This window comes from Bufo bufo, chromosome 5 (assembly GCF_905171765.1).
Source record: "Bufo bufo chromosome 5, aBufBuf1.1, whole genome shotgun sequence".
In the NCBI taxonomy this organism is placed as follows: domain Eukaryota; kingdom Metazoa; phylum Chordata; class Amphibia; order Anura; family Bufonidae; genus Bufo; species Bufo bufo.
The window spans coordinates 203,129,315-203,142,755 of record NC_053393.1 but is presented as its reverse complement, the minus strand read 5'-3'; the positions used below and the strand labels follow the sequence as shown (position 1 = coordinate 203,142,755).

The following is a 13,441-nucleotide window of genomic DNA, read 5'->3' as shown; positions in this document are numbered from 1 at the left end:
TTATGACTTATGGGTGGATTTTTGGTGGATTGGGATTTAAGATTAGTGAAAGGCCCTTCGCCAGGTACCTCTCACCCTCTTCCAGCAATCCTGCTAGAACACGGACGTCCTCCAACTCATCTGGGTTAATTCAAAGACCCACACACTGCACTTTGTCATGTGTGGCAAAAAAAAAATTTCCACTTCAACTTTCTTACAAAGAGAGTCAAATCCTTGACCCACTTGAATAGGTTGAATTTATTGGTCGGGACGAAGGATAAACCTTTTTTCAGGACCCGTGTCTCAAGTGCATTGAGGGGTCTATCAGATAGATTTATAATTTGCATGTCATCAGAGGGTGTTATCTCGCATGACATTATGCGCCCCATCCTCGACCAACAGGTTATGGCTTGGCACTATTGATTCTTTCTGTCCCTGAGTGCGTACGTTGTCGGTGGTACCCCTAAAAAAAAAACACGTTGGCGTGGTCTTCTACCTCTGCCACCTCTGCCTCTATATCTTCCCCTAGATGTAGAGAATATGGGGAAAGTTGTGGTAGTCTGGGAAGGACCCTCTAGCTCAGTCTCCCCTTCGAAAGAGGAGGGCTCAGTTTCACCTTCTATCACCTTTGTTGTTTTACCCGCAAAGTCCAAAATACGGCCCTCTTTAAAATCTGAGGTGTCACGTAAATATTGAGTATGTTTGCGTGTCTTAAGTTGTGACGCAAACCGCTCAATTGTTTGTTGGAGAACTAATTACTTGCGGGAAAACTCAGGGCTATCAGCGAATTTTTTAATAGCTTCAATCTGTTCTTGTAAAAGACGGGTATTTCTTTCATGAACCACTTTCTCCTCCTCTAGGAGTAATACCATCAGGCGTAATGAGCTATCTATGGATTCTCGCTCCCATTTTTTGTTAAAAGCTGGTGACTGAACCCTGACCGTGGGGAGGAATGGAAAACGCAGCCCTCTCGGAACGATCTTATTTTTAATATATGTATCCAGGGTCTGCGTCTCCCACCAACCCCTCACGTGATCCTTGTATGTGTTCGTTAATTGTTTAAAGGAACCAGACAGACTAAGAGTACTCGCTTCTGGTGGTAGCGATGCTTCAGAGAACACAAATTTTGCTTCCTCATCCCATTTTTCTGTGCTGATTCCTGAAGACAGAAAACCTGCCATCCCTGATATAAGCAATAGACTAAGTAAATATTTCTGAAAAACTCTGCTAGGAAATTTAAATTTCGCGATTATTTAAGGAGTCACAGCTGAAAGAAACGTTGTGATTAAGATAAAACTTAAATAGTTTATTAGATATACACTAAAACTAGGGAGAAGTTTGAAAGTCCCTAAATCTACAAACAAACAAATATTATATACTATATGTTGACACCAGACTGAAACACAAAGAAAAAAACACAATGCAACAGCACTCTGCAAACCAAATAAAGCACAATAATGCCATAGTTATAGAAAACATTCTGGTGCTAATGCTACGCTTATTTTGTAAATATGAGATTCTTGGCAAACACATTTTGTACAACATTATTTGTGCCCCTCTGCCAAAAGTCAAGGCGATCTCTGTAAGACAGGAACCTAACACTAAATGCTACCTGTTATGTGCCATAACGGCCACCTGACCAGCCTGTCTTCCCCATAGGCTGATTTTAATTAGTGTAAGTATAAAGCCGTAGCCTGTTCTCACTGCATTCATTGGAAGCGTTTTGGCACCAGGAGAGGCATAGAGTGGACTCTCATTGCATTCATTGGAAGCCATCTGGCACCAGGAGAGGTATAGAGTGGGCTTAGCATGCATGTTGGTACCTGCATTCCCTGGATTTAATGGAGGCCATTATGGCACCAAAAATGGTAAAAGGCAGGGTGGACCCAGCATGCATGTGGAACTTGCACTCCCTGAATTTTATGGTGGCCATTATAGCACATAACATGTAGTATTTAGTGTTAGGTTCCCATCTTACAGAGATCGCCTTGACGTTTGGCAGACGGGCCCAAATAATTTTTTACAAAATGTATTTGACAAGAATCTCATATTTACAAAATTAGCCTAGCACCAGAATGTTTTCTATAACTATGGCATTATTGTACTTTATTTGTGTTTGCAGAGTGCTGTTACGTTGATTTTTTTTGTTCATGTTTCTAGCCATGGCAGCTTGCACCTGTGCATTGGGATGTGCTGATGACCATCTTTTTCTTTGCTCTTCTTGGCCTGTACAGATCACTTTAGTGCAGTTACCTGTTTATCTGTCATTCTATCCCTGCCTATAATGATATCACCTCTGTGTATAGACAAGACAGGACTTACAGTTCACAATAGGTGATTGTCAAAGCGTATCTATTCTTTTCTTGTACAATGACCTCTGCACAAGTCACAGAGTATGCCTAGAAAACTTTCCCATAGAAGTCAACGAGGGCCCCTCCTTTCCATTGTGTCTATGGCCCATGGGTATGCCGTAAAGCAATTTTCTAAATGCTTTCTAAATGCTGTTAAAAACAGCTAAGGCAAGATGGCCGCCCCCATAATCATGTTCAGGAAATAAAATTAAGAAATCTGTAATCAGAAAAAAAAAATCAGATTAGACAAAAGGGATATGTGTCACTATCTGGTTTTAACTGTCAGATAACATTTTTGATGACACATTTCCTTCAAGCCATAAGTACCAAACCACAGTAAAAACACAACAGAGGTGGAATGATGGTCAGCAATCTCCCATAGAAAAGAGCAGTGGTCACACATACTCAGGACCTCTCCATTCACACAGGAGAGTCAGGAACCCTCAGTCTTGTGATCGGTGGAGGTCCCAGTGGTTGGACTCACAGGGTTCAAACATTTATTACCTATTCTGTGGGAAACCACTTTAAGGTATGGCCACTCAGGATAGATTTTCTGGGATTTTGCAGTGATTCTGCAGTTGAATTACCAATGGATTTGTAGTGGATTTGCAGTAGACTTCACCCTAACATACACTGACATTCTGAGGATTTGAAATCAACACCGCCTCAATTTATGCTGCCGATTTTTTATCTATATTTATAAGCCAAAAGCAGAAGTGGAACCTACAAAGCATAATGGAAAGATTTGAACCTCTTCTCTGTTTTAGAACCACAACTGGTTTGAGCTTATAAATACTGATACACAATACTGTCCAGCGGCTTTCCTTTCTGGAAAAAAGAAAAGGTCCCAAACTTGTCCATATATTAATAACTAGAATATTTTAGAAATAAATCACTAATATAACCCTCAGGTCATCAGTCATTCAGTATTGACATGCAATAAGTGCCTGGTTCTACACTGATGTATGAGCATCATTCACAATGGGAAATACTGATGTTACATAGCGGAGTTCGGTATTTTATATGTGTCACCGTTACAATTAACCCTCTAAGGTTATTTGCAGACTACATGCACGATAACATACAAGCCATATGACAAACTCTACTCATGAATAAAGTAAGCTGCTTCTAGAGATGAGCAAATTGCTGAAAATTCTATTTGGTCAAATCAGTCAACAGATTCCATTCAAGTCCAAAACGACTCTACCTGAATGAAAAGTGCTCTGTTTGGCCTGAAAATTTGTGTATGACATGGAGGTCTCTTTTTTTTTTCTGGATTTCCCACCTTCATTCAGCTCAATCAAATCACCAAAAATTCAGATGCATCAGAATCTGATTAGTTTACAATTGATTCGCTCTAGCTGCCTCAGCCTGATTGGTCTTCTTTAAATGATGCACATTACTAGAGATGAGCAAAGTTATAAAAAATTTGATTCAGCTGCTTTTCCGAATTTCACAAAGAAATTTTATTTGTTACGAATTACTTCATCAGGAATCGTATTCCATTGTATGTAGTGGGGGCAGTGATGGGGAACAGAGATCGTTCCCCCCCTTCATTAAACCCCCCAGATGCCACGTTCAACGCTGATTGCAGCATCTGGCAGTAACATTGAGGCCTTTCAGGGGTAATTCAGGGGAAAACATACTCCTCTTATCCATTTGCTAGCGGAGAGGCCGTCACGGTCATCTTGATTGAAGAAACCGGGCAAATTCTTGTGCACGCTGAAGTGATGACGTCACCAGGTCATCCCACTGGCAAGGCCTGGTAATGTCATCACTGATGACATCTCCACGCCTGGCCAGCATGCTGACTTGATAAAGTCACACGTCATTGCGTGCAAGATTTTGCACAGTTTCTTCAATCAAGATGGCCGAAACGGCCTCTCCGCCATTTCAGGAAAAATTGATTCGTTACCACAAAGTACAAGGAAATTCAGCTTCATGGCAAATCAAACTTTTCGGTCAACATTACACATTACCTTTTTGTCACTAGGAGAATCAAATATGTACCCAGACAAGATCACTTTATGCGATGCCTGGGAGTGCAATGATCTGATTATTTCTGCTAGAACATTTCATTATTTTTTATATATTTTTTTTATAAAAGTGGGTACAAAATGTGAAGCGTGAAAGTCAAAATCACCTGAACTTGACCATGATAGATTTCAATTTCTCATTGGAAAATTGCACCCAATGCCACTTTAAATGCCAGAGATGTCACGGTGTTCTTAGCTTGATTGAAATACTCAGACAATACTTTTCTTCCCATTGCAAGTTTTCATCCAAGGCCATAACATAATTAAATTGGTCATTCTTCAATAAAACAAAGCATATCGAATTTAATTAATCTTTTATTAATATCATGAAAATGCCACTGCTGTACCAGTCCCATTGACTATGTGACTGAATAAGGCCGCTTCATCCAGTTCTCCTTCAAGTACTTTAATTAAAAATGGTCTCCAGATCTTCAAATTAACTTTGTGTTTATCTTTTACATCCATGATGATTACTGTTTAGTCATGAAGAACCTCATTTTATTCACAAGCAAGATGTTTGCATTTAATATGCCATAAAATCAGCATTTGTGCTTTATCTATCTAAAAGCCGTGTAGTTTAGATCGGTTAATGGAACGAAAATGTATTTATTCAAATATCGGATATTATCCTTCACGCACGCGAATATAATTTACACAAAAGTATTCTCATACAATATAAACATTGACAGAAAGATGGGAATTATTTATTCCCTGTCAGGTCTCGAGATACCAAGTTGCTTAATTCAATTGTACTTACAGTACTTTTACACAAAGCATATGAATACTGAGGCTCACCACCGAACAAGTCGAAGGTGGTTGAGGCCATTGCTGAAATATGAAGTACTATCTCCACCTAGTTTGATAGTAGTCATTAGAGATGAGGGAAGTATTCAAAAATTCGATTTGGCTGCTTCACCAAATTTTACCAAAAAATTAGCTTTGTGACAAATGACTTTGTTACGAAGCGCATTTCATTGTAAGTAGTGGGTGCAATGACAGGGAGCCGTGATTGCGCCTCTCCTCGTCAATGTACTCTTCAGATGCCCCGTTTATAGCTGATCGTGGCATCTGACAGTAATAACACAGTATAAAATAAAAAAAAATTAAAATTTAATCATACTTAACTTGTTCGCGAAGAGCCGGCCGCCACCTTGATTGAAGATCTAGCCGAAATCTTGTGGGCCATGGGATTTTGTGCGAGATCTTCAATCAAGATGGTGGTAGCCAGCTCATCGTGAGCAAATGGATGAAGTAAGTATGATTTTTATTTTTTTTTATTTTTTTTACTGCCATTCAGGGAACCAAATTTTCCCTGAAATTTGGATCCGACTTCAATTCGCTCAACACTATTAGTCATTGTTACCAGTAGTGCCATCTAATTCTAGCAACTCATCCTTCAGTGCACATATTGCATCAGTAGTGGCCTGTGGATTGGGGGGGGGGGGGGGGGGTTGCAGGGTGGTACCTGTACATGCTATTTCCCTTCTGGTAAGTTATATCTATTTTATTGTCTGGTAGAGAGGCAGGATAGGTCACATAATGTGTTGTAAAGAGGGGCCATGTAGTCTATAATTTCAATGTAAACTGTGTAATATTTGGATTTTCATGAGGTTACAAAGCAGGGAGAATACAGCTGAGGGATCTGGGGGATCACTGGGACACATCTTGCAAAAATTCAATTGTTCAAAATGGACAACCTCTTTATATTTCAAATTTTTTTTTTCCTGGGTTATTTGTACTGTATATTAATATGATATTTCATTATTCCATGTTGTTCAGTTATATTTTCTGGTACCACTGAGCTCTAGTGTCCATATTTCATGGCTGTGTAAAGGGGTTGTACATGCAGTGGAGGAGTGGGGTGGGGTGGGGTGGGATAAAACATTTGAAAGAAGGGATTCTCACTTTCACCTATACCCTGCCCTGTAGCTTATCTCTCACTGATGGTCTCTGCTTACTGTTTCACTCTTGACACACGGGATATGCTTGAAGATGCCAGATCAGCCAATCAGAGGCTGAGGCAGGTCACTGTTGTGCCCAATGATTGTCTGAGCACCACCAGTCATTTCGTCAGTGTCAAGAGAGGACCAGAAAGCAGAGTCCAGCAGGAAGCCATTAAGCATTACAATGGGAGCAGCAGGAATCAGTGAAGGTGATTTCATTTTAACCCTTTTTACTTTTTTTACCTCACTGTGACCAACATTATTTACTAGCTGTAATTTCATGGTCGGGTGAGACAAAGGGGGAGGGGGGGGAAACTAAACCCCTGTGAAATCATTAACAATTAAAAATAGTAAAATATAAAATAAAAAAAGAACAGGTCCAAAAACTAATATTTAAGGCATTACTAATTGGAATACATTTGACAGCTGGAAAAAAAAATGGGTTTTGTTTTCACAGCGTTCTCTCGTGGTAAAACTGACATTCTCCAGGTCAGTACGATAAGTTGGGGAAAAAATTACTTTTTATCCCCATATTCTGATAGACATATCTACAGAGGTTTGAGGTGACTCATTTTTTGTGGGGAGATCTGTACTATTTAGTGACACCATTTTGGGGTGTGTATGACTTTTTGATCACTTCTTATTTAATTTTTTGGAAGATGAAGCAATTTAAAAACAGTAACATAGTAACATAGTAACATAGTATATAAGGCCAAAAAAAGACATTTGTCCATCCCGTTCAGCCTGTTATCCTGCAAGTTGATCCAGAGGAAGGCAAAAAAAAAATATGTGAATCCGCAATTTAGATTTTTTATTTCTGCTACACCATTAACTGTATATTTTAGTAGTACAGGCATTTTTGGATGGGGCTATGCCTATGATGTTTGAACTTTTATATTTTTTAATTTTTAAAAACTTTTTTACTTTTTCCCCGCACTTTTTTAAGTCACCCTACGTGACTACAATATGTAATCATTGGATTTCAATTTGTATAAAGTAATGGAATTTTATCCATTACAATATGGTATATATTCCAATGTAGTGCTGCCACCTGCTGGTCTACTTTGGAATATACCTGTAATTGGAGCCTCAGCAGGCCCTGGCCTTTCACAGGCAATGAGTGGCTCCCTCGATTGCCGCCAGGGGAGCCTTTCCAGACCTAGCAGTGCATAATTTCCAGGTTTTGCAATCTCAGATGACGTGGTCACATGAGGGGTTAAATGTCAAATGCAATTGCCATTTTTGCTGGTCACAGACATTAGCTGTTTCACACAGCAAACACCCTGTGGCTATGGCACCCGCTCTGCTCCGGAGTGGGTGTCATCTTTAAAGATCCGACATGTGATGTACCATTACATCATGTCGGGACGAGTTAAAGAATTTTTGGTGATGTTATTTTTAATTTTCCATGTCAATATCTATATTTATAAAGCCTATATATGCTAATAATTTTCGTACTGGCCAGTAAGTCTAATAATAGTTGCCACTTCTTGGTCTGCACAGATAACTCCAGTAAAGTGACCTTCTTATCATTACAGGCAGAATTAGAATGGAAGATTAGATATCACAGGATCCACTATTGTCAAAGCTTACCTGCTCCCTCCTGACCTCTGCACAGGTCACAGAGCATGCCTAGAAATCTCTTTCGGAGAAGTCTATGAGGTCCCCTCCTGTCCATATTGTCTGTGGCCCATGGTGGCTGCTGTAAAGCCTGTCTCTAAATGCTGTTAAAGCGGTTGTGCAGGGATTTTTATATTGATGACCTCTTCTCAGGATAGATCATCAAAATCTGATCGGCAGCAGACACCCAGCACCACTGCCGATCAGCTGTTTGAAGAGGAGGCGGCACTCCTTGCGAGCGCTACTTGCACTTCATAATGCTGACTGTCATCTCGGGAAGCGAGTGTAATTACTAATACTCGCTCCACTCACTTGAAAGTGCTAAAGAGTGAGTACTTGTAATTACACTACGCAATTGCTCCACAGGAGACAATGATTAGTGTAATGAAAAGGAAGCAGCACTCGCAACTTTCATAAGGCATGCCGCCTCCGCAGCAAATAGCTGATAGGCGAAGGTGTCGTGGGTCAGATCCCCAGCGACCAGATATTGATGACCTATCCTAAGGATAGTCCAAACAAAATAAATAGATGGAGACAGCACGTCCCTTTGTGTTGATTTTCAATCCAGATGCAAAGGTTAGAAAACCCCTCTAAGGCTGCAGATATTAGCTTTATTTGGTATCCAATGCAGACAGGGCACTGCCAAAGGTTTCTGTTACAGCAAGATGCTTCCTAGCAAGAGTAAAGCATAAAAAACTTTTCCCTTTTCCCACATATATTGCTTAGATGGGAGAAAAGAAGGAGACAAACAGGGCCCCCCTGGGAAATATATAGAAATGAGAAAATTAAATGGGTTGTTTGGTTTGAGGGGAAAAAAAACAGACAATACAGAGGATACTTCTGCAAAAAACCACTGAGCATTACTTACCTGACAGATCCCACAATTCTGCTCTGGTTCTCCTGGCCAGTATATATTTGCCTGGCTGCAGTAGTGACATCATTTTGACAACAAGTGATTGCTGTAGCCAATCGCTGGCCTCTTTGGCACACTGCTGAAGCCAGTAATTCTCTGAAGTGGTTATGTGTTGTCAACGTGGCTGCAGCCAGTTAAAGCAAGCCTAACACTGAGAATCGGAACAATGTTGCGGCATCTGTCAGGTAAGTAATGCTCAGTTCTTTTACGTATGTAGAAAGTGTGCTTTTTTTCCCCCCTGAAACCAGACAACACCATCAAGACCGGTATAAATGTATCCAGTATTGTGTATATAGAATACCTTATTCTTTTGTTGAATATTATATGGACATGTTTTGTCACGAGTTGGAGGTCCCAGGAGAGACCACCGCGTCGTCAAGCAATAAATAAACGGAAATCAGGTACAGACACACAGGGAAGGCAGCACAGACAAAACATGAGCTCTATGTACCGTCAGCACAGTGGGAGAAAACCCCCACTGCGCCACTGTCTAGTAATACTCCAGAGGGGCGTGACTAAGCAACTCCTGGTATTCACTAGGGCCCCAGATGGTAGGGTTAGAATTTGCAGCAGGAAGTTGCCAGGGTCCACTCTGGAGCATGAACTAGACAGTGACAGCAGGAACGAATGGACAACAGGTACCAGAAGGTACCGACGGCACATAGGCATACATAACAGACAGGCAAATACAAACAGGGCAACTTATAACACAAGCAGGAGTACATAGCAAGGAAACAGGAGTGACAATGAGCAGGGAAGGACTTGCTCCACCAGTGGTATACTGCGTGGCCTTGCGCATAGCACTCTGCAGCTAGGCGCGCTGCAGCAAGGGCTTGCTGAACCGAGACATATGAATACACACAAGGTAACTAAAAATACAAGCAGGAGTTCACGCAAGGGAGCAGGAGTGGCAATGAGCAGAGAAGGACTTGCTCCACCAGTAGTAAACTGCATGGCCTTGCGCATACCACTCTGCTCCAAAGAAAGGTGCAGCAAGGGCCTGCCGAACACAGACATATGAATACACACAAAGTAACCAAAACATAACTGGCAGAACAGATAACAGAAAGACAGGAAAAAGGACGTCAATGAACAAGTAGGGAAACCCACAGAGCACAGACAGACAGACACGGATCCCATGGGTCAGCAGCATGGGAGAGAGAGTACAAACCAGGAGCAGGACAGGACAAGACAACACACACCAGGAGAGCTGACCCAGAACTGAGGAAACCTCAGCCTTATATACAGGTTCCATGGGTGCAACAGAGAGGCCACACCCATGGAGCAGACAGAGAGGATTAACTCCTAATAGGAACACAGGGGAGTTAACCCATACAGAACCACAAATAACACACAGAAATGAAACTTCAGCGAGGAGCGCCGAATGAGCAAGGACGGAAGGTCACAGCCAGAGATAGTGGCTGTGACATGTTTCTTGGATTACATTTGTTTTTGTGTAAATGCTGTTGATTTGCCTTTGCGGATTTACAGATTCAGCAAAGTGGAAGAGATTTTGAGAATTCTTATTAATATGCTGCAAAAAAATAAAAATTGCAGGGTGAACTGACCTGCAGTTGTGTGGCTGTACCCTACAGGGTTGGCCTATCCTGTTACTGTCTGAACAGTGGGTGGAGGTCTAACCTTTCTGACCCCCTAAGATCACTACAATAAAGTGACAGTGATGCTAGGAAACCACCTTTCCACTTTCCATCCTCTTGGCTCTGCTTAATTCCACATTGTTGGCGCATTATAGTCAGTGGTCTCATATGCTGCCTCCAGAAGTCTCTTACAGTTTGTGGCGAGGACTCAAGGTGAATGTGAAGATCTCACAGATGTGCGACTTTGCTAGATTGCGTCATCTGTGTTCTACAATGAATCTATAAAATATATATTAGGGTAGGATATTATGTTTATGCTTTGGTTTCCTATGTGTGTCCCCCCCCCCCCCCCCCCCCCCCCCCCCCCCCCCCCTCTTATTCAGTTTGAGTGGCTGGATGGGTAATACTATTGGAAAAAATTACAGACTAAATTATTTTCTCCTTTATTTTTTACCTATAGGCTTCTCCAGCTGCTCTTGCAAAAAGTGTTTTGGCTGAAGTTCCAAACCAAGTTGTGGACTATTACAATGGCAAAGGGATCAAACCAAAATGTGCATCTGAATACGAGTCTTCCAGGACACTAGGACCTTGAACTTATACAGTGTCTCAAAATAATAATATTAATCCTTATAATAACAATATATAGCACGTTTTAGTGATTTTTAACTTACCAATCTATTTTTTTCTTGCATGTGTTGCTGGAGGCTTGGATCAGCATAGCAGCTGTATTGTTAAAGACTTTTTATGGAAACAAAAAATAATTACAGCATGTTGTCTCAAAAGATGGTAAATGTTTCTGTTTTTTTATACAGATTTGTTGGAATTTTGCTAAATTTCTTATCATATTTACACTTTAAAACCTTTTGAAATATATCTTGAAAGCTCATAGACTACACCATTTTATCTTCCGGACAAAAGACAACCTTTTTCTTCATTAGACTGTAAGTTCATGGTGTTGTGCATGTCAGAAATACAATTCCGGGCTTACAGATTCTAGTAAATTACCTCTTGATACAAGTGGCCTACTTTCAATTTTGTAGCCATTTTCAGAATACAGAAATTGCGGCATTTTGTAAAAGGAATGGACATTTATAACGGCAAGTCCAGACAGATTTTTAATATGCTAAACCCATTATTATTTCTATAGCTGTATGATCTAATGACTATAACATTGTGACACAGGCTAGCATATTTAGACAGCCCTATGTGTACCAGCAGAAGAACTGCAAAATTATATCTACCAACGTCAGGGCTGATACATGTAGATTTTCATTTTATATTAAGTGTTTACCTAGGAAATACTCTAAAAGCACATTGTAGCATATAGACTATGTCAGCACAAAACAAAAAGCACAGAATGAAGGCATTAATATAGTGAAATTTCAGTTAACCCTAAAAGCAAGCCATTTATTGTACTATAATCCAAAACCCAGGTATATGTCATTTTATCTGCATCATGTATTTTTATGCAGTACATTCTGATACTGTTTGCAATATACATAGTAGACGTAATACATAAGACAGTGGAAACCAGGGTTCTCTAAATCAGGGCTTTTCTAAACCTGGTTGTGGCTTCTCTTAAACACAATAGCTTATTTATCCGAGATTCTACACGTAATTAATCATAAGTGACATAATTTAGTACAGTTTATATTGGGATTTATCTATTTATTAATAACTGCTTAATTTAAATTTTGGTTGTCTAGTATAGCAGTCCTCAGACTGGACACCACTATTTAGGCATACAGCTGTATTCATTGAGCAAGGATGCCCTTGACCAGTGGCCAAGCATAAGAAAGGGTAATTGACAACAAGGATTCTTAGACTGGTTTGTAATGGTCCCTCAGAAGACGCTTTGTGGTTGGCATTTACTCCATCTGTAATTGGCAAGAGGTCCCAAAAGGAATGTTTGAGAACCCCTGTACCAGAATCGTACATAGTCCCCCCAAAAAATATATGAACCACCAACCAATAACCGCTGGTGGAATGGTGTGGGTCAAATACAAACAAATACACCAAACCAAGATACAAAGCCCCCCAGAATAATATGTAAACAGATACTGAGTAACAATATCTTTATTAATTTAATTTGACATCATGATAATTTAAAACCAGTCACAACAACGGTAAATATATATATATAAGTAAGGAGGCCACAATGATCAGGTAGTAAAAAAATATTTAACATGTATAAAATTATATATATTATACGTTATATATTTTTTACTACCTGACCATTGTGACCTCCTTACTTATATATATACACATGCCATTGTTGTGACTGGTTTTAAATTATCATGATGTCATATTAAATTAATAAAGATATTGTTACTCAGTATCTGTTTACATATTATTGTGGGGGGCTTTGTATCTTGGTTTGCAGAATCGTACATAGTCAAGTCATAGCTTACCCCATCATTAGAAATAGCTTTTTCAAAGAGACCAAAATGGCAACCCTAAAGAAACATTTATTCTGCAGGTTGTATGGTTTTTATTTTGTCAGTGATCAGTATTTAGCACACAAGATTATGAGAAGGACTCGCTGGTGCCTGTCAAACAGCCAGGGAAACAATATTGTAGATTTCTTATCACTGCTTTCACTAGATTGAAGTTTTCTGTGGATGCGCACCTGTTAGCATACTATTATATTACTTTGATAACATATTTCAAACACATAGTGGTAAAATGATTCCTGATGACAATAGCCCCTTAATAAAGTATTTTAAAGGTTATGAATGATAGCTTCATATTAGAAGTTTTTAGACAAGAATTAAGAATATATGTTATACACTATATTCATTTGATACGTTTATGGTAGAAATTATTGCAATATAGCTGCTTTTTCATTAGCACAGGGAGTAACTGAATATGATAATCTGACATGTGACTCCATTTTGGGATTAGTAAATTGACAAATACAATGTAAAAAAACTTAAGTGGGATGTACAAATACAAACTATGCTTTATGCATAAAAATCTAAAAATGTATAGAATGTTGCAA

The 13,441-nt window shown here is 39.7% G+C and overlaps 1 protein-coding gene across 1 annotated transcript in view; it reads left to right on the top strand.

The window, feature by feature from the left end:
* Positions 1-11,032, top strand: part of CPNE4 (copine 4) — a 475,385-nt gene extending 464,353 nt beyond the window's left edge. Inside the window, exon 15 of the mRNA XM_040432996.1 lies at positions 10,901-11,032. Within this exon, the coding sequence (XP_040288930.1) occupies positions 10,901-11,032 (132 nt within the window). The remainder of the gene's footprint in view (positions 1-10,900) is intronic.
* The last annotated feature ends 2,409 nt before the right edge of the window (positions 11,033-13,441 follow it).